The following is a 22,723-nucleotide window of genomic DNA, read 5'->3' on the forward strand; positions in this document are numbered from 1 at the left end:
AATGAAATGAAGAGAGCTCGGTGTGTACCTGATAGTAAAAATTGTTTATTTACACAGCACTCTACACCAACCACTTTAAGGCACGCGCAGGTATGATTTCACCTACAATCCACGGTGGCAATGGAGGTTGGCTTCAAGGTCAACCTTGAAGCTGGCACATGCTAACAGGTTATACTTAAAAGCATTCAGTCTTAATTCCTGCAGCCTGCTAGTTTAAGGTAGACAGTAAAAATTGCTTGTGAAATAATTAATACGCTTTCAGCCCTACAAAGATGCTTACAACTTTCCAGTCACTTTTGAGTACTCACCAGCACATTTTGTTCTTGTTTTGAGAGCTGGGCCAGGAGATCCAGTTCCTCCTTCACCTGGTCTTGTAAGTAATACACTGATTTCATATTCTGTGTCAGGATCCAGGTGTCCAATCTTATAGCTCGTGGAGTCCACAGGCTGTATGTCATACCAGCTTCCACTTGAAGTTCGATACTCAACTTCCCTTTGAATAATGGGTCCATCCCCATTGATGGAATTGGCATTCAACTGTATCCACAGGTAAGTTGCACCAACTGAGGACAGCTGAGGTGGAGCAATGGGAACTGGTGGCTCTGAAGCACAATAAGTTACAAAAAGCAGCAATGATTATACAGGAATTTTTTTCTGCTTCTAAAACATTCAAGTGTACACTGCATTTTCTACTATATCAGAGTTGAGGATTGCATAAAAATAAGGATATAAGAAATCATCACTACAGATTAACTTATTTCCAATAAACTGCAATATGCAAACCCTTTTGCTTATGAACTTTGAGATTTTAACATGATGCTTTTGCTTTATACCATATAACTTCAAACCAGGTGCAACTGGAATTCTGTTCACTAGCCATTACATGGCAACTTTTAACTTCCAATTTAAAAAGAAAGATGATCTCAGGTTTTCTTATCAAAATACAGTTTTTACTGGATGTAAATACAAATCCTACTAAAAACTAACATTTTTAAGCTGAAAATGATATTTTAGTCTATTCTTAGACTAAAATCCAGAATAGTGATTTCTGCATGAAAACAAAATGAATTTTTAATTCATTATTTCTCACAGAATATACTACTCAGCCTTCAGATTTGCAGACTTCTGTGTAAGCAGAATAAATACAGTAGTTTTTTGAAGTCCTATATCCTGTTTAAACAGAAAGAGCTTCTAAAGGAGAGCTGGAGGCATTCTTGCGTCTTTACTATGAGTCTGACTCTATTTCATGTAATGGCTTATTTTCACTAACTACCACACAGAAGCAGTACTCTGTCTCACAGAGCAAGCATGTGTGTGATCTCCTGATAGTTTCGATTCTAAAGATTTTTAAACCGAGCAGAATTTTAAAACCACTTTTATTCATTATGTGATGGACTTCTCATTTTAAATCAGACTGCAGAAATAATTTGCAGACATCCTCTCTTTTCAATGGTAAATTAAAAAAATCCATTTTTTCCTGTTGATTAACCAGGAAACTACTCTGCTGTTTCATGCACCACACCTGCATAAAATTCACCTTCCCACTGGTTAAATATATCCATGTAGAATGAAACCAGGTCGTTGTAATAAGGCACTGTTTGATCCAATACCCTTAACATATCTATCAGCAAACACTGCCACCTTCTTAAGGCTTCAGAGAATATGTAATGAACATACAACATCTGTCTTCCCTAAGCTGTAGATGCAGATTTATCCTCTTCTGCTAACCATTTCCCAACATGTTGAGATGTAGGCAGTCAAACAGAAAAGGAGCTGAATTTATATATTTCATCATTTTCTCAAAGACTTCAAACTCAGAGTTAAAGCAAAGAACATAAAAGAACGAAGCACAAGGGAGAAAGAAACTCTGGAAATAAGTATTAGTATTTCCTGAGAAATAGTAGAATTGCTATTTTAATAAGCATTAATTATCCTACGTTATGCTACCTTTTTTATATAAAGAAAGAGTCCCTAACTCGTCAAGCACTAAGTACACTGGAGATTAGCTATGCCTCAGATAGACAGTGTGTCTAATTAGAAGTGGACACTTGTATGTAAACTTCAGTCTGTGCAATCTGTTAGTAACTGCTGAAATATGACATCACAAAACAACAAACATAGGTATTGGCATCATATATTTTCACCTTAACAAAACTAATTGACTACTGTAACGAAAAACATGACACACTGAGCAAGAATCCAGAATGTCTCCAGAGATGTCTACTAATTATTACTGATTGCAATTGACACAAAAATAGCTTAATATATTGTGGTAGATTCCAGTACATAAAGAATATTGTTTACACTTTCAAATCACTAGGGAAAACACTGTTATATGTCAGCAGTAATATATGGCAAACTGATGTCATCTTTCAGTTAGACACATACTGCAGTTTTACTGAAATTATTGTTCCTGAATATATAAACTGTGGCTTCATACAGCGATAGCATGTCTGGAAACAGTTCTGACTTGACTCAAAATGATTTAGCATCAATTTTAAATCATTAGGCTGTTTTGTGAACCAAGACATGAAATGGAACTTTTATTGAGCATCCTAAGGCATTTACTTAGCCATGCTGAAAGAACAGTTAATTACTTTCAAGTTTCAAATGCTACTAAAGGCTGTTGAAGTGCCATTCAAAATGCAAACTCAGGAGGTAGGTCACTAAGGTTAGTGGTTACACCAATTCATTCCAAGTATTACAAGTTCTTGAAATAGGCAGTATTTTATTGTCTTTTTATCCCTCGGGGCATATTTTTCATTCCTTTGTGACCAAAGTGCAAAAGGTTAATGCAAGCGGCATGATTTCAGCAAAGCCTGCATATACTGCAGTTTAAGACTAGTAACATAGTTTAATACTAAAAGTAGTCTTCTTACCAGAGATCGAGCTTACATAAAATGAACCTTTCATTACAAATATGATGCTCATTATTAAGTGACTGGTTAAAAACATGAGACTCAGAGTTTAGCAGGCACTTTAAGACAAGTGGTGTACTACCAAATACAATGAGCCAATGTCATTACTGAAGTATGGAAGTTGTTCTGATTTATTCACTTATTCCTCCTTTAGGCAGAATGATTTAATTTTTTTTAGGATACTGAGGAGTTTGAATCACTTAATCAGGTACTAGACTGCAGCTCCATCTTTCACTGAAAACAGTTTTACTGGTGGCCACTGGTGTAGTCTCAAATAAATACCACGCAAATTATTTTCTGATTAATACCTATATGAAAATGATACAATAGACCTGTGATTTTACAGCTATGTACATTCAAGGAAGGAATTCCAACTGACTGCAGAAACAAGTTTGCAGCAGTGGTTATTTAGTACAACAGTAGAAGACTTATTCCTTGTAGATCTCTCTTGAAACAGAAGCAAACGAGGCTATTGACTATTGTGAAACCCTTTAAAGGCAAGCTTATAAAAGAGAATATTAACTCAAGAAAATAAGGTGAGTTTATCCATAATTTCAAATCTAAGGCTTTTTAGACTTTGGACAGACAGGTGACCTCTTCCTGAATTATGTGACAAATGGCGATGGGCATAATCCCTTATGGAAAGAAAATTGTGGGAATCTTACAAAGCCAGAGGTTTGCAGACGTCGGAAAGCTCTAGGCAGATGCTCTAATGTCACTGTATATAAATAAATCATTCACAGTAAATAAGAGAAAAAGACAAAGCCTTTATGATAAGGAATCAACCCTTCTTTTATGCAGAGGATAAAACCAAATTTAGCTGTACATTGATATAAACTATTTATTCTTACATGCCTCTATATTAAATGGAAACATACTTGAAATGGCAGCTCCTTTATTTACACTGCTTCACGCTTTAAATTATACAGAATTTCCAAATATTTTCTACAAGATCCTAACAAGGTTCTTTATGTTCTGAAGTTCTTTTAAAATTTTAATAGGGAGGGGAAAGGCATCACACAGAGATGCCAGTGGATATAATGTAAATCCCTGAGATTTAATTGAGCTGTAGAACACAAAAACCAGGCATTTCTCCTCTGTGGCTCAGAAGAGATAATTTGAAAAATGAAAAAATCTACTTCAATATTAATAATAACATTTTTAAATTTTTCTTTTGAGGTGAGAGAGTGGGAGAATGGAGCTATGCTACATTTGTGGGGGAACAGGGAAGAAACATTTATCCTGCAAGATATATTTTTTTTAATTGAATAGTAACTGTTAGAAAGACAATGACATGACATTCCCACGTGATACTGTTCAGCACATCATGACTAGGTGAAGTGATTAAAAAAGGTATCAATCATCTCTGATGCTACATCCACATTAATGACATCTTAATTATTAGAAAACTAATCAAATCATTATAATGTTACAGTCTTGAAATCAACTAAACAGCTTTATTTTAAGAATTTTTTATTTCATATTCCTATTTTGGGGTTTTTTTAATACACATATATATTATTGTGCTCCTCTTTTAAGCATGCAAATGATTCCATCCCTTTGGAAATGATGGAAAGCAGTGTCATTTTACAGCATTTAATTGCAGACGAAGGACAACAAATAACCCACTGATAACAAAAGACATGTCAATGACTTTGAAACACCACAGTTCTTCATGCAATTTTTTTTTTTTAAGTCTTTAACTATATCCTGCCGAAGCAGTAATTAAACAATATAATGGGTAACATGTGAGCTAATTTTACACTATTCCTTTACTGAGACTGTTCAGGATGAAAACTTGACCTGACCCAGTATCCTAATGTTCTTAAAATTACTTTAAAATTCACCATTTAAGAGAATGTCATTATTGTATTTTATACATATTTTGAAACATTACAGAAGAACAAGTTTCCTCATATTACACACTAATAAGCCTAAGCAGGTATAATTTAATTAGCTGGACATTAGTAGATAAACTGCTACACGCTCCAGTAGTGGTAGCAGCAGTAGTATTACCACCCATCCCTAACCTGGCACAAACTGTTCCCCCCCCCGCAAACACGATTCCTCCCAAACCCAATTGGTCTGACTTGCCCATTCCTGACTCACCAACTCTGTTAAGACAGTGGCGCCTCAGCCTGCACTTGCTCTCGCTCCATCCTCATCTGCTTACCTAAGTGGTCTAAATCCACCTACCCTTCCCATTCTCAGTTTTGATCAGTTTTCATTTTCTCCCCGCACTACAGTCACCACCCCTACATTCCAAACACCACTAAATTCTCACCCCAGGCTTGTTTTTTGGTTACCCCAGGCTGTATCTCTAAAGTCTGTGCCTGCTCCTCTCCCTGCCTTTGTTCTAGAACAGTCTGCTGCTGCTCTTCTAACCATGCTTCTCGCTAGCATCTGCTTTTCCTCTTCCCTCCTGCACTACCTTTTCCACTGGTGTCAGCCCCGCTCCTCATCTTCTACATATACATAAGTATATAAGCACATATATATATTTTACATATGCATTATCTATATGTTTATCTTCCACCCTTTGTTGTCTTTCTCCCTAGTTTTTAGTGCTCCAATGTAGTCCCAGTTTTTAGCTACCTCCCCTTTCATTTCAAAGACCTCCCACTTTGCCATACCTTTCAGTTTCAACACTGACAACCTCATCCAAGTACGTAGCTTCTTGGTTTTGCACCCCTTGCTATCCACATCATGCGTCTCACCATTTTACCCTCACACTACAAGGGCTCGGTGAAGTGGAAGGCTGTAATACTAAAAGCATAGGAATGGTAAGCTCCCAGTTTTTCATTCTTGTGCCTGGATCCAGCCTATGCCAGAGGAGCTTAGATCAGCACTTCCCTTTAAATTCCATTCACTGTTACTAGAATTTGGGGGGAATTTGAGAGTTTAACTCAGAAAAGTCTCCTATCAGAACAGCATTTTTGATGGGGTTTTTTAGTAGCTGGTAAATCAACTACACTTGACAACAGATTTTTACAGGAACAGAAAATCAGAAGTATTCTTGACACAACTATTACCCTTCTGAAAAAAAAAGTTCCTTCTTCAAAGCTTAAAGTCTCCAGTACTTTCCTATGGAAAGTTTGCTGAGATGGTTGAACTATCTCAACTGTTTTGGCTGGAGGTTTTCTCAAAACCTTCAGGCGGAGGCATACACCCACACTGGAAAGTAGGAGCCTGAAGTCATTTTGTCAAAACATGAGCACCGAAAAGTAGGACTTCATAATAGGAATTGTCAGGCAATCATAAAAATAAGTCCTAATAATAAAATAAGTCCTAATACCACTATTTGTAAAAAACAGCATAGACAGACTGATGGATCCAGCACAAAAGGCTGGTCAGCAGAGAAAGAAAACAGATGTTAAGTTCCTGTGTATACTTAATGTATGAGAACAACTGATACAACAGATAAGCAATCTTTAATATTTTGTCATTGTGTTTTGTTCTCAAAATGATTTTGCCCTCCAGAATAAATTCTTCGCTCTAGAGGTCCAGAAGAAGTCTGGTTCTCTTGCTGGTGCTAAATCCTCCATTTGGAAAGAAGCGGACATTTAAGCTGCCAGCATTACAGATGGTTACCTTTCTATGCCCTTGCTTAAAAACCTAACAACACTCCTTTTAACCAGTTTGACACCTGGGTTTACCTTGTTTGAACTCAATAAGCAGTCTGAACTCTGTAATAATCTGATGTCTGCTCAGACAGGCTCATTCTGTTCTCCTAAATCTAATCGGTGTTGGATCTGCCCACTATTAAAAAAATTCAACCTAAGGACTGTATGTGGAAGTCTAATTTACTTCACCAAATACATTTAATCAATTCCACCCTACTATTTTCCTTTTGCTCAATGTTTGATTACTTTTATGTCACCTATTAGACAAGAACTGCTGTTTTTTACAATAAGTGGGTGATCTGACAAGGCCAATTTCATGACTCCCATTAGACAAAGTGACATTTCAATCCAATTCTCTGACAAACTTAGATGAGGATACTGTGTAGTTTGAGCACACACAATGACAAGGCACTTGTCTTTTCAGCCTTTCCTATCAGAACAAACACTTGGGTAAACCGAAAACCTCCCCTTTAGGATTTATTTAAATACAGCAATCAATACTTTATTTCACCATCCTCTAAAAGGCATGTAAGATAACACAAACAAGTTTTAAAAAAAAAAAACCCCTTTTTTCCTTCTCGGGTAAGGCCAGACTAATTGTTCACTGACAGGCTTTTTGCTCATTAACAAGACAATATTTATGTTTACAGTTCTTTAATAAGATAACATGGGATTAACTGACAGCTCTTTAATTGCTTATTTTTTTTCTTTCTTCCATACAAATTAAACCCTGCTGTAACCGTATCTGCTCAGGTGAAAAAAAGAGGAAAAAAAAATTTAAAAAAGGAACCTTTGGCAGCTTCTTACATATCTCTCATCTTCAAGATTTCATTCCTATCCCTTTGTGATTTCAGGTTTGGTTTGCAGCACCTGATACCAGTGGCCCTTCTGCTGATTTCCAAAGTTCTCATACCTGGTCTGCAGTGCCACATAACATCACGCCACAGCAGCACTACAAATTTTAAAGAGGTTTACATAAGAAAGTAACTGGAATCCACTTAGAATAAGTTTCCATTTAGTGAAACTACTTCTACAATGAAGTAGTACGAATGTTGTACGTAGTTGTAATCCACTCTACTGTGCAAATGTCCCTACTTAAATTAAAGATATTAAAAAAAAAAAAAAAACAAAAAACAAATCCAGTGCAGGATTTACTTATTCACAACTTGAGTTACAAGTTCAACAACCAAAATTAAACAGAGCACAATAAATGTGAAGAACTGATTCTCTTTCACTTACAAACACTAGGTTTAACTCTCCTGTCATCCTAGCAATGTAATTCCAGGGAAATTCCTCTTAAGTCAGCTTAGTTACACCAGCGTAAATGAGAAGAGAATTAGATTCATTGTTTGCAACAAAGAGTGGGTAGTGATTACACCACTGTTTTTACACATACTATTATTAAGCCATCAGTAATTCCCAAGTACACTAAGCATTATGTGCCATACGGTAAATGTACATTTTTCATTATTTATTTATGGTAATGGATTAAAAAGAAGATACAGGTGCACTGTAATCCATCCATTATATTTGAATTCTGATAACTAACACTGTAAAAAAGCTGCTGAAAAAATTAGGAAATACAGTTTCTTAATTCTACGCCATCAATAAGAAAGCATATTTACTAATTAGCCCCTAATGCTGCTATTGCAGTATAGTCATTTAAGGATTTAGAGCAAAATGTTTAAAATGGGTCTTTCTAGGTCAGAAGGAATGACCTGCAGGTGGTCTCATAAAAGCTCCAATACAGGCAATGGGGATTACCATAATTACTTTGCCACTCTACAAGTAGTTAATGGGATTACACCCGAAGGCTATCCACTTGTTCACAGTGCCCAGTGCAAATTTCCTGAAAGAATCTGAGTAAGCACAAATGCTTTAATGATAAGCTTCATAATTTCATCTACTGCACTCCAAAAGGAACACTAATAAATTAAAATATCTTAAATCAAAAAACTGGAAAAAATCTAACTTCTTCAGCTTTCCGTACCTCCTGTCATTAATGCAGTCAATCTTCCATCTGCCTCCTTCAGGCAGTCTCTGTTCTTCCTTGTTTCCACTGATGTTAGGTCTGAAAGATGCTTCAGTACTCCTGATGGGGTTCAACACTCTACCCTTTCTTGCTCTCTTTGCCCATTTCCATATATTTCCACTTTTGGCCACTCTTTTATTTCCTTTTCATGCAATCTTTACTTGGACTGAAATAATCTCATTTTTTCCACCATGCCTTATAATTATATTCTCATCTCACCTTCTCTGTTTCTTTCTTCATCTATCCATTCAAATAGCTCATCTAAGTTTTCATACTACAATTTGTTTTGTCATGTTATCTTCATACACTGGTTATTCGCAACCTCCTCTTCCTCGTCTAGTCCTGCTTCCTCCATTTTCTCTATAACATATCCACTAAAACCATATTCTTACTCTTGCAAAACGGTTCCTTCTTCTTTATGGCTCTCTTGCACCTTCTACAGCTAGCCTGTTATTCCTCAGTCTAACCCATAGCCCAACTTTCTTCCTCTCCAACCAACTCCTGCTCATCTCACCAACACTGTACAAACCATACCACTTCTCCATTATTCCACTCATTTCCTTCTCAAATATCCCCCTTGATTTTTCTTTAATTCAAAAAACTCACCCTTATCTACAGTCTAACCACTAACCTTTCTATGTCTTCTTAATGTAGGCTCTATTGTTCTCACTTGATCTCATCTTTTTTTTTCCCCAAACCTTTACTTTGATTTTTTTATGTCTTGGCCTGATTCTTTATTTATGCCACTGTCCTCCTGTCCTTCAAACTCTTCGTTTACTGCTAGATTGTCATACACATGCTTTCTATATTGACTTCAGAAACAAGATCTGTGCTACGTTTTCAGATGTAACAGTTATCCTACACCTTGATTACTATCCCACATTTAAGTTGCCTCTAGGAAAAGGATCTCATCTTTAAACCAATAAATCCCATATAGGTTTATAAATACAAAAAAACCAATTAAAGATTTAGGAGAAGGAAAAGAGCAAATCCCAGAACAACAAATAACAAAGCCCCTTATTGAGTCTGCTGTCTGCAACCAGAACTGTACAAACTCTTATACTGCAACAGGTACTGTTTTTTTTAATTAGATGACTAATTTATAAGAAACGTTAATTTATATCTTAACCCTAAAGATAAAACCTAGAGCAGAATTTGGAAAGCAGAGTGACAAGAAGGTACTACATAAAAATTAATTTATTGCTCCTGTTACTCCTTAGCCTGTGTTTCTTTAATTCTATTAGAACAGCTTCATGATAATCCGAATGCTATCCTCAAAAAAAAAAAAAAGTCCTGTCCAGTGAAAGACACTGTTTCTAAAATTGGACAATGCATAATAGATGCAAATGTGTCCTCCTTAATTCTCAGAGGAAAACTCCATACCTGCGGTGGACTTAATTTTAGGGCACTCGTTCACTCCTTGCCAACTTAGATCAAATTGTTTCCAAAAAGAAGAGAAAAAGAGCCTTTAGCCCTTCATCTCACTTCTTGTTTGCCAGGCACAGAATGGACCAGAAAGGGAAGACATAAAACACAACAATATGGCTCCACAGCTTAGGTGCTACAGAATCTGTCTTTGTCTCTGAAAGAACAACAAAACAACTTTGTTCTTCCAAAATAGTAGTATAAAAGTAAGAAGTGATCAAAATGTAATTTAAATATAATGAATTTTAAAAAATTGTTTAGCCACTTTTCTGCGATAAGGATAGATGTATCTGTATGCATTCTAATTCCATTTAAGTTTCCTGCTGTTTTTAAAACCAACCTTCCATATGTTGGAATATGTGTATTTTATGTGTTCATTTTAATGTAAATCTTTCGTATTTTGCAGTAAATATATTTTTAGAATGCAATCTCCATAAAGGAGGTAAGTAGCCAGCGTTATATTCATACGTTTTAAAAAAAATCTCATAAATATACTCTTAAAAACATATAGTTCTAAACAGTGTACTTTGGGGAATTATTTAAAATAACAATCAACAAATAACTAGCTGATTAACCTTGGCTTCTTCTGTCATTCTCTTGTTACAGCTGGATAGATTCTTTATATTTACATAAACAACCTATTTATGGAACCTCTTCCTGACTTTAACAGGCTATAGGTGACATTCTTACTGAATTAGCAATTGCAGGTCCTTATTCTATACACTGAGTATGCAAATACCAATTTTTTTTTATTGTGAAATACCTTTGACTATCAGTTCTGCATAGTTTGATACACCAACTCCTCCTTCTGTCCGTATCATGCAGCGATAGTTGCCAGCGTCCCGCTTCGTGGCATTTACCACGCTAAAAAGAGCTACAAATCGGCGAAAGTTGAACACTTTTATGTCCTTCAAAGGTGCATCCCTTACATAAATACCCTAGGCAGAGAAACAAAAAAAAAGAATATTGTTAGTCCTGTTCAAAAAAAAAAAATACTGAAAACTGATTTTATTTCTCTCAAGTTCCCCAAGAGAGGAGGCAAGATAAAAGCAGAAGTCTGTATGTTACTTTTACAGATGTTTATGCTGTGTGAGACTTTGCTGCCTTCCCATGTGAGTTAAACCATTCATCATCAGTGGGCAACCACTCATCTGGAACAGCTGCTTTCAACTCTTTATAGATTAACTAATAGAAAGATTTAAGAGCAATGTAACATTTACTTGCTTGGCTTGCTTTACACAAATATTTAAAGTTATTTCTTTTAAAGAAACATGAAACCCTGAAACCTAGCATACTCAGTCTCTGTTTTCTCTTTCCCTCTGCATCTGCTACTTGACATATGCGTCTTGCACAGCACACACAGAAATGGAAGTGGATGGTTCTCATACAGCTGCATCTACACACGGGGTTATCAGTGACTCAGGTGGAAGAGCCTAGGCAGAATTTACCAGGCGAATGACCAACAAGGCTGAAGTTGTCTCCATCTCTCACTTCCTCAGCATGGTACTGGAAACTGGGCAGTTTCTACCTGAGTGCAGTGTCTCGCCCTCAGTTCAACATAATGCATGGACAGCACAAGAAAATGAGCTACCTAACAGCTGAGGAGTACAAGGCCCAGCATAAGTCCCATGCTACTGGTCTGCTCCTTCATGTGATCTGGTGCACAGCTAGAGGAGGGAAAAAGAGGGGGTAGCAGGCAGAAGAAGACAGAGCTGACATCTTGCCATGTACTCTGACACAAAGATGAGGGCAGAGAGACTTGGCTCTCAGATTCTCATCAGAGCTCATCCTCCATCTGCCCATGAAACAGGATCCACGCACTCAAAAACCCTCAGAAAATGTAAAATCATCAAATTACTAGAGCTGGCTGAAAAAAAAAAAACCCATATACAAAATCCAGTGATTTACAAGCAAGCATGATGTGCTTTTCACAGAAACATAGGCATTTCAACAAACTGAAGGCTACAGCCATCACCAAAACATCGAGAGAAACTAGAGAACCCCAACAAGCACCTCCCAAAAGACGCTCTCTCCAGGAAGGCATATGCACAGTCTGATGCTATGCAATGATACTGGTTATTTTTAGTAGGTTTTTCTGACTTCAGGAGCTTCAAGCAGGGCAAGGGTCCTGCACTACTGAGCTTCTACAAACCAACAACACAGCTGGTGATGTCTGTTTTTCTGCCTAGCATTCGTAGCTTGTCGAGTGCAATTTAAGACTTTATATAGGAAATTCTGACCTCAGTTTGTTACAGCCTATACTCGCCACCTTATTGAAAATACCCTTAAAATATCAGGTATAACCAGAGAGTTTCAAATACCAGCCACACAAAATTAAACTCTTCCATAAATCACAAAATCAAGTCAAAGTTGATCATCCATTAATGCCAAAGAAGCAGCATAACCAACAGCAAATACTGATTCTCATGCACAATAAGGTAGAGTTATTTCCTCTTCAAAAATAAATGTGAGTGAAGCACAGCTTGTTTAAAAGAAAAAAAAATGCTTGTAAGATGCCCATAAACGAATGTACTATCATGTAAAAAATTACTCAGTCTTAAATTATTACTTGAGAATTACTTCAGATAATTGCCAGCTCCTTAAAATTTCTAGAATTCTGAGCTGCTGATAAACTGGCTTCTCTGACGTGGCATGGCAGTTACTAAAAACAAAACTTGGAAAGAAATATTTAAGTATTATTTCAAGTATTATTTTTACTGATTTTGCCACTGTAATATCCTTCTAGCAAGTATGGCTGCAGGCAGCATGAAGCAAGCAGTGGGTTAATTATGATTTTGGAGAACTAATATTTCTTGAAAGCAACGTTATTTTTTACCTAAGACAGTAAATGATTAATCCTAATTATCAGAGCTGCTGACCAGTCACAAACCACATGGTTTTAAAATATATTTCTGCAGCTTTCAGACTCTTTAAGGACTCTGTGCATAGCCAAATCATGTGCTTACATTATATCCACCCACGCTAGTTTTTCTTTTTTTCTAGTTGCAACATCAGGAAGCTTTACATAGCCTATTTTATCCTGCCAAGAAACAGGGTAAGTTATTCTCTAGGGAATAACATACAGCCACACACTGATTAATTCTAGGACCTAAACTAGCTCAGGTCATTTAGAGTGTGAACAAGCCCCTCCGCACTCCAGCCTGCACAGTACACCCACCCTTCCCTGTGGGACACCTGCATCCAGAATTTACCAGGACCATGAGTTATAACACAACTGAACATGCACATAAATTTCTTGCTGTTCTCGCCCAACAAAGCCTAAAGGACGCTGTTACAGGAAGAAAGAGGTGAAGGGAAAGGACTAGGCAACATCATGAGGCAGTATAATTTCAGCCGTAACCTGCAGCCCATGAGGAGAGGAGACCATGGATAGGTCCTCGCTGGCCCCACACAGAGGACTTGTCTCCTACCACACCAGCACCCTCAGACCTCCCAATGGCCAGTAGGAATCCTAAACAACATTGCCTAGCTTGTCATATAAACTGCCAGCAGCTCACAAAGGGAAATACTCAAACACTCAGCCCCATAGGACATATTTCCCATCTTTTTCTGTGCGTATCTAGAATGAAAATTTGAACTAATCAATGCATTGCAGCATTTATAATAAATTAGTATTTCACTGGGGTGTCATAATCGTTTTCACCTGTTTATTTTTTAACACAGTAACCTGCCCTGATTTCAAACATCTTAACTGCTGTTCTACAAGAGGAAATCTTAGTTTGATCAAATAATGGACTATACAGCCATACAACACATGCTATCCATTCACGAGTCAATAATTTTGACTGAAAAAGAGAGACTTTGAAGCACATTTCAGAAGCATGCATCATTTTGCTCAAATGAACAAGCTACATGAACCTTAAACGTAACTCAGCTTGTCTCTACAGAGGATTTGAGCATTTTTGCCTCACTACCGAAATCCAGATGTGAAACAGGTAATTAATAGTGGCTTCAAAATTCATGACAGAGCACCAGAATAAAAAGTCTTTATTATTATAACACACCTGTAAAGTATATGTGAGATTATTATTAATAAAGATTATCTTGACTGACTTCTCTTAAACATTATGAACTCATAGAGGCACAGTGTAGAGTGTCTAATTATATGTTAGAACTCAAATAGTCCCACAGAAATCACTGGCACAACATTTCCTACCAGAACTCAAAGGAGACAAAAAAAACCCCAGATTTTTTTTCTTTAATATCTTTGGGAAAAATATTTTCAAGGAAAACATGTGTTTTTGAAAAGACAATGACTAAGAAACATAATTGTTCTAGTTTCCACGAGAAAAAATAAAGCTCAGGAGAGTAAGTCTTCCCTCTCTTCTGGGATGACAGCAAATGAGTAGGAGAGTCAGGTCTAACTGACTTAAGCCTGAGCATAAAGGGATGCTAATGAAGGTAATGAATTCAAGTACAAGAAAATTTCAATCAACAGGCATTGCAGAAGAGTTTGAAAAGAAAAAAAAAACAAACAAAACCCAAAACAAACAAACCCACACCTACCATGTCTCCCAAACACTTATTTCAGCAATGGACAAATGGCAAAAGACTACCTTTAGCATGAAAAAAACACTTGTTAGAATTTGATATACAAATAAAGAATTGCTTCTGTTTTAACTGTATCCACACAGTCAGCTTCACTTCCTTTATTTGTGATCCACATTTTCTTCTCTCTGATTTACTGCACGCTGTTCTTCAGAGAGTAGCACAGGAGTGACAGTGGTCACTTTTATGGGTTAGTTAACTATCCAAAATTCGGAGAAGAATGTCAATAATATTTTATTTTCCACATTTAACTGGGCCCTTTAAGTACATTCTATAATAAACAAGTGCTGATTGTCAACAGCTATTTGACTTAGAATGGCTATAAATAACTTACTTATATTAAACGAACATCCATTTATTGAACATATTACTACACCCCACTACAGTTTTTTTACATATAATTATTTTTAGTAGCATTCACAAAAGTAAGTCTTTAACACTCACTAATGCAACATTCTCAAGTCCCACAAGTAAAAGAGATCACTTAGGATCTATTGCTTTAAGAATTACAGTCATTGAAACCTTGATCTCAGTTATTTTAAAGATAGATTCTGAAATTTGCCGATAGGTCTTGTGAACTACCAGTTTTTAAGTGAAAGCCTGAGTCTTCAAAAATACATCATATCTTATGGAAAATTAAGCAAAAAATGGTAAATCCATAATTTACTAATCTCATTCCAGAAAAGAGTAAAAACCTCATTATTTACAATGCAACACTATGGTACTCTATATTAAAACCCACTAAAACAGATTGTTGGAGCAAATTTGCAGTATCCTCCTGTTTTCTGGGCGGGGTCTATTTGTTTGTTTGTTTTAAATACAATTGAAAGAAAAATATAGTTCTTTTTACTTTTTCACTTTAGCCCTGCTTTGCCATGTGAAAGACCAAGGCTTTATGGCAGATTAGGTCTGCTAGCTCTTTCTGCCTCTGGGACTCAGGGAACCGTGTGAACAGGACACTTCTTTCTCTGGAAAGAGAAAACTGCCCTAATCATTTAATGCCAAATCTGCTTGGACTACAATGGCCACATCCCCAGGGCAGAGCTACCTAACTTTCTTAGAGTAGAAGAATTTTGACCAGAAAACAAAGCTTGCAAGATGCTAAGATCCAAAAATGAAAAAAAACAGATTCCACTGGCTGCTGAATAACCTGCACGTTTCCAAATGCTCAAAGAAAGCTTCTAAAAAGAGAAATACACAGATTTAAAAATGCTATTTAAGCCAACTAATGAAAATATATAACTACTAAGACACTTATAAGAATAAAATATCTATTAAACAATGCATTATTTAATATATAGGGGGATATTTAAAAAAAAAAACCCCAACTTAATTTAACCTCAGGATATATACAGCTTGAAAATCCATACTCCTAGTAGCAGAATATTAAATGCATACAGAGACAGCTTAAAGCACTTTAAAATGCACATTATTTTTCCATTTTAGGTAAGCTAGAAGGAAAAGAAATAGGTTGATGGTTATTTAAATTAGACTTACAGTTTCTTTTAGGCAATGAACTAACTCTAAGTCTTCTAAATGAACAGCAATTTAGCAGCAACGAGATACATATTAAACCTTTCAGAAATACTTTTAACAAAAATGCAGCAATAATTCAAAGGGATTGAACATTATGGGATGTTATATCCAGTACTAGCACTGAATTAATCACTCTGAAGGCATGTTTCAACAATTTTGCCAGAAGAGACTTAAAGGAAACATCGGTCAGTCACCCGCTGTCCACACAGGTAGCTTAAGCAGCTTTTCATACATTTAATAAAAGAAAGGGTTTACATTATCCCACTTTCAAATATGCACATTTATAAAACTGTGATTAGAGTCATTCCAGTGGGATCTCAAATAGCATCAGCAGTGCCAGAAGTAATTTTGTTTAAAATATGTATAAAATCTAAATCAAATAGTAATTAATACCTCAACAAAATTGCTTTGCAGAGTTCATATCATTCTAATAATTAAGATAGTTGGCTTTACCTATGAATTTCTAGAATTGCTTTCATAACCAAGACAACTGTTTATCAGTCTAGATTAGACCCACCACAGATCCTGTGATTATCCTGTATTTATTCCATCTGCATAAGTTAAAAGTGTACTTCATTCAAGTAATGAGGCCGTGATGGAAAAAGATTATTATTGTCCTATTTGGATTTATTCTTCTATGAGCCAGAATTGTACTCTGCATGTGAAACTAACCAGCATTCAAGCAAAATGTTATTATTTTACCTTTCAAGAAAGATTTCAGCTTTCAATATTTTAATGTTTGATAACTGAGTCTTTTCTTCAAATCACATAGCTCTCCATAAATCTCTGTTTATTCTGACTAAACCTAAATGCTGGTTGGAGCTGCCAGGTAACATTGTAAAGTATTACTAAAGTTACATCAGGTAGTCACATTACCAAATATTAAGCCATTACATCTATTTGAAGATACAATTAAACATACAGAAAGTAAACAAAGACATTGCTGCATTTTCTGGAGTCATTAAACTCAGTGTAATTTACCCGAAGCAGTTACTCTGTACTTACATACTGAAACTGTTCTGCATCATTCTAACAGGAGCAAATCTACTATTACATAAAGATTTTTAAAGGGAAGAAAACCCTAAACCCTGCTCAACCTTTCACTTTTACATTAAATTCCAGGCTGACGGAGAAGAGTTAATATTCGCTAACAACTCGACAGTGCTCACAAAATACGTAAGGATTCCAAACCGTCTTTCCATTCACCTTTAATAGCACACAATAGAATAGAAAATGACTTGTAGGGAACTACATCCACAGAAACATTTGGAGAAAACAGAGCACTAGGAAATCTCTCTCTAATGGAGAGGTTTATACTTTGGATAGAAATTATGGCAACGATCCATGTATCTGCTAAGCATTTTGCTGAACCCATAGTCCTACTTATAAAGTAATTTAATCTAATATCGTATCTTTGATATTTATATAATTTGATATAATTATTTGAAATACACAATGCTAAGTACTTATCATCCTTTTATTTGTATTAAAAATTCCAAGAGTTAAGATAAACAGCTTGCTAAAAAATGAAGAGAACATACATAGGATTTTAAATCCTCTGGCTTGGACTTCTGCAGATGCCAGGTTTATGGATGGGCTGGGAAGGAGCAGAGTGATGAGGAGAAAATGAGAAAGGAAAGATCATTAGCATAATTTTCATGTGTACACACAATGCAAAGTATGCTAATGCAGGCATTTTTCTGCCTTTTCTATTCAAGTACATAACAGGACAGTTAAAAAGCAGTGCATTCATGTCCTACGTTGTCTTCACTGGAAAGGTCTTATCTTGTCTGGAAGAAAAGTGGCATGTGATGAAGAAAGTCCAGCTTGTAAGTTATGGGCACAACTTGAAGTCTATTCCAAAGTTTTAAACAAGCTAGAATAGCAGGCAAAACCAAAGTGCTACCAAGTCCTGCAAAGCAGGTAAGGAAGAAATAGCCAGAAGGAAGAACACACATATTTCATGATGAAAAACCGTGCCTTGTTCAGGGCGAGGCAGGGGCCTCCTGAAAAGATTCTTCCAAATGGGAGGAATGAACAGTAAGAAGAGACGCATGCCTATGGTTAAAGAAAGGTGTAGTAAACCTCTCAACAGTGACAGTGCAATTTGTGAATAAAGACAACTATGGCAGTAATAATGAGTAATAAGTAAGGTACACATTGATTCACGTAACAGAAAAGCTAATGTAGAGGGATCCGGCTGGATGTGTTTCAGTCTTAATTACTGCGTCAGTCAGGTAGTTTAACAGCTTCCACCCCCAGCTTCCACCTCCTCCAATGCTCTGTTTCCTTCCTATCATCTTCCCTTTGGGTTTAATTTAATTTAATCTTTACTTTGGTTCTCCTTGCCTTAAAACAGCTTCAGTAGCTTTTGGTCTTATAAAGGAAGTCTCCGTTCAACTCCAATTTGAACACGGTACCTCCCAGCAGTAAGTTTGTATATTTTAACCGCAGTATTTATTGCAAAGGTCACTGTTTCTTTCTCCCAAAGATCCAAGAGCATAGCACAGAAGCTTATTGAATTTACTTCATCAATTGCCTAACTCGTATGTGTCCCTAAGTGATTCTGCTGCTGCTGAACTGTGCTTGGTATCAAGGCAGTCTGCAGGGTCCAGAAACAGACATACCTAACACGCTGTTTAAAAGCAAGCTGAATTTAACCAGTCCCTCGTGGCATGGGGCAACTGTTCCATTATCTCAGGTTGGCTAAACCTCATTTACTATATTATTTAACACTCCAGAATAACTGGAAGATTAACACATTGCATTGAGTTTCTTGATAAGAGGACAGTAATTGGGTCCTGTAATGTTTCTGAGTGCAAGAATATAAGGCTCATTTTTGTCTCCACTATTATAGTGGCACTATCTCACATAGAGTAAGGCTAGCATATGGATTCAGAGTAGCTATTGCACCATCAGGCATTTTAGTTTTTTCAGCTGTGCATTTTGTTGGTCAGAGTAGCTCTGTGAACCCCCGTTGTGCTACACGGGAAGCAGGTGGAAGTAACGTGTCAGTCTAACATACATCACTGACTGCACTGGGGCCCTAACTTAGCAAGTTGTCCTCTATTTTTCTGGTTTGGGGAGGTTTTTTTGATAGTTTGTTTTTCTAAAGAACATGCGGAAATCCCTTGCAAGAACCAGACTGGGCAGCATACTGCTGTGGTGGAAAGACTTCATGGTGCCTGGGTGCAAAAACAGGAGGGTGGCAGGTTGGCAATACTCCCATATCTAAGACTTCTGACAGTATGCCAGTTCCTTGCTTTCAAGAATTTAGGCCTAAAGCACTCTTTTAGTACTTGGAGAATCATGCCAGCGATAAGAGTACACAGCACCTGATATGCCACTCAGCCTCGCTGATGCTAGCCTATAAATGAAAAGATGGTGTCAAGGAGGAAAGCCACCTTTACCGTACATTCCTACCACACTCCAAATACGTTTTGTAAATTCAGCTGCACATAGATTACTAATAAAAATACCAGGCTGGATGGTTTCTGATGGTCAGCACCAAAACACCACTGAAGTGAAAACACCTCACAGATACATTGATTTCAAGATGTCTTTCTGTTTCTTGCATATGTTCACTGGGACTTATAATTAACAGCACACAATTAGTTAATTTCTCCTACTCTCTGGTACCACTAGTAATTTAAAATTCTGTACAAGAAATGTTAGCATCAGAGATAGATTGATAAAATCTACATAAATGCAAGAATAAAACTAGTGTAAATCCAGGTAAAAAAAGCCTGGCTAGTGTTGTCCCTGATGGGAGATTGCATCCTGACAAAGAGAGAAAAGGGCTGCTCTAAGTGTGATGAAGCCTTCAGCTCTATTGCCCAGAGGGAAGAGATGTAACTGTTCACAACAAAGCTCATCACAACAGCAATGCATTTGTCTAACCTAACAACTCTTTTGTAACAGGAACTGCTTTGGAAGTTTAGGTATAGATATTCAAAACTGTATTTGACTTTTCATACAATCTCAATATATAATGGTTTAAGGCATAAAGCTTGTAGCATATGCATTTGCTCACAGCTGGAGTAGAACAATTAAAATAAACGTAGATACTTTGTTCTAAATATTTGGTGTGGGATCTCTAATACAAGTGAAAATACTTTAAAATTTTGTAAGTTTCAACTGATGTTTGGAAAACTGAGATTCGTTACTTTCTTTCTTATGGCTTTCTTTAGGAAAAGAGAATATGTAAATTAAGCTAAATACTTCTATCACATTTTATTAAAGTTCTTAAAATGTAGAAAATCAGAAAAAACAGGTTTGTCTCCTAAAAAACTGCGAGTATGTGCAAACTAAACCTCAAGCAGAATCAACTCAACAAGCTAACACAACATTGTATGCAGATGTTTATAAAATTGTGTTGTAAAAATTATGTAAATGAGGAACAGAAATACACAGATAACAGAATGCGTTTTTCCAGAGATGTTTCAAAGTACCTATTCTTCGCATTTTATTTACTTCACTTTTGTACATCAGATGACAAGGAGCTTCTTTTTGCCACTTCCTATACTACTGGCATTTTATACACAGTACTAGACTGCAGGCTCTGCATTAACAGATGATTTTGTATTTCTGACACACTCGTAGCAATAGATTACTCCTCCTACATAAATTGCTGGAATTTGAGTGTGATCAGAGGTTTACAGGTCAGTGTTCGCTGCCAGCCAAAGCCCCATCCCAACTGCTTTTCTGCATTTCCTCTGTGTTACTGCTTATCACTGAGAATTTCCTTTCTCTTCCTTTATGATCGACAGAAATATAGTAAGAAATAAGAAGTGTAAACTGATAGAAATAGGAATTAACAGAAAAGGCAGACGAAGAGGTTAAAATGTGAAAAAAGAAGAACCCAGCCAACTACTGAAAACCGGTGTGTATACATAGGCACACATCTCACATTACCCGAGAAACTCCATTTCAGTATTTCCTTATCAGTAAAGTCACTAAATGCTACATACGAGAATAGTGATTTTTAAATATTATCACAGAATCACAAAATAACTGCGATTGGAAGGGACTTCTGGTGATCATTTAGTCCTAGCCATCTGCTCAAAGCAGGGTCAACTACAGCAAGTTGCTCATGACTGCATCCAGCTGCATTTTTAATATCTCCAAGGACAGAGACTCCCTAGCCTCTCCAAGCAGCTTGTTCCAATGTTGGAACATAATATTTTTTTTTCTCTTGTGTTTAAGTGGAGTTTCCTGTATTTCAGCTTGTGTCCACTGCCTCTTGTCCTGGCACAAGACAACTCTGAGAAGATTCTGGCTCTGTCATCTCTACTCTTTTCAAGATCTCCCCTAATCCTTCCCTTCTCCAGACTAAACAGTCCCAGCTCTCTCCTCGTATGTCAAATCCTCCAGTCTCTTAACCCTCCTCCAGTGCATCCATATCTTTCTTGCACTGGGGAGTTCAGAACTGGACATAACACTCCATATTTGTCTCCCCAGTGCTGAGCAGAGGGGAAGGATCACCCTCTTGGCCTGCTGGCAACACTCCTCCTAATGTAGCCCAGAGGTCTGTCAATCTTCACTGCTGCAAGGGCCCACAGCTAGCTCATAGAATCACAGAATCATAGAATCATAGAATGGTTTGGGTTGGAAGGGACCTTCAAGGGTCATCTAGCCCAACGCCCCTGCAAGGAGCAGGGGCATCTTCGACTATATCAGGTTGCTCAGAGCCTCATCCAACCTGGCCTTGAACGTTTCCAGGGATGGGGCATCCACCACCTCTCTGGGCAGCCTGTTCCAGTGTTAACTCATGGTCAACTTGTCCACCACAATCACCAGGTTCTTCGCAAAGCTACTTTCAAGCCTGTCAGGCCCCAGTGTGTAGCGGTGCTTGGGAATTTCATGAGGTTCCTCCCTGCTCATTTCTCCAGCCTGTCAATGTCCCTCTGAACGGCAGCCTGGTCCTCTGGTGCATCCACCACTCCTCCCAACTTTGTATTGTCTGTGAACTTGCAGAGGGTGCACTCTACCATCACCCAGGTCAGTAATAAAGAGGCTGAACAGTACTTGTCCCAGTATTGATTCCTAGAGTGTGCTACTGGTGATTTGTCTCTATAATGCATTACTTATCCACTATAAAGCATAACCAGTACACATAATAAATGCCATACATAATTGCTAAAATGTGCACAAATTTTTCTATTAGCCAAATATAAACACGGTTTTGGTTTGTTCTTTATTTCTTTTTCAGCCTAATGTAAGGAAATTGGTAAGAACAGTCAGGCCATCTATACATGTATTACTTTTTCATTTCTCCTCAAAGAACTTAAAGCCTCCCAACAAAATCCAGGCAAACCTGAAGGAATATTTCAGTTCTTACCATGTCTGCAAAAACAAACAGCATGGTTCTGCAAGGTTAAAATATGTTGTAGGCATCAGACAATTCATATTTAAGGCAGATAATGAAGGAAAAGTTTTAATCAAAGATCACAGCTCTTTAGACACTGGGTGACACAAACATGTCAACATCACAAGCCTCCTTTATTCTGCTGTTCACAGAACCTTTTCTGTCATACAGTGAGATTACTATGTAATTTATTAAAAGCAACTAAAACTGATTAATGGCAATTAATGGTAAATATACAATATTGACTGCAAGA

The 22,723-nt window shown here is 37.0% G+C and overlaps 1 protein-coding gene across 6 annotated transcripts in view; it reads right to left on the bottom strand.

The window, feature by feature from the left end:
* The window catches only part of PTPRM (protein tyrosine phosphatase receptor type M), a 495,115-nt gene that overhangs the window by 289,924 nt on the left and 182,468 nt on the right, over positions 1–22,723 (bottom strand). For all 6 annotated transcript variants that reach the window (XM_086740639.1, XM_086740640.1, XM_086740643.1 and 3 more), the window contains exons 6-7: positions 10,762–10,936; positions 309–602 (exon numbers count right to left, since the gene is read on the bottom strand). In XM_086740639.1, coding sequence (XP_086596765.1) covers positions 309–602; positions 10,762–10,936 — 469 coding nt within the window. The remainder of the gene's footprint in view (positions 1–308; positions 603–10,761; positions 10,937–22,723) is intronic.

Source organism: Chlamydotis macqueenii, chromosome 2, assembly GCF_036417535.1.
Source record: "Chlamydotis macqueenii isolate bChlMac1 chromosome 2, bChlMac1.mat, whole genome shotgun sequence".
NCBI lineage: Eukaryota > Metazoa > Chordata > Aves > Otidiformes > Otididae > Chlamydotis > Chlamydotis macqueenii.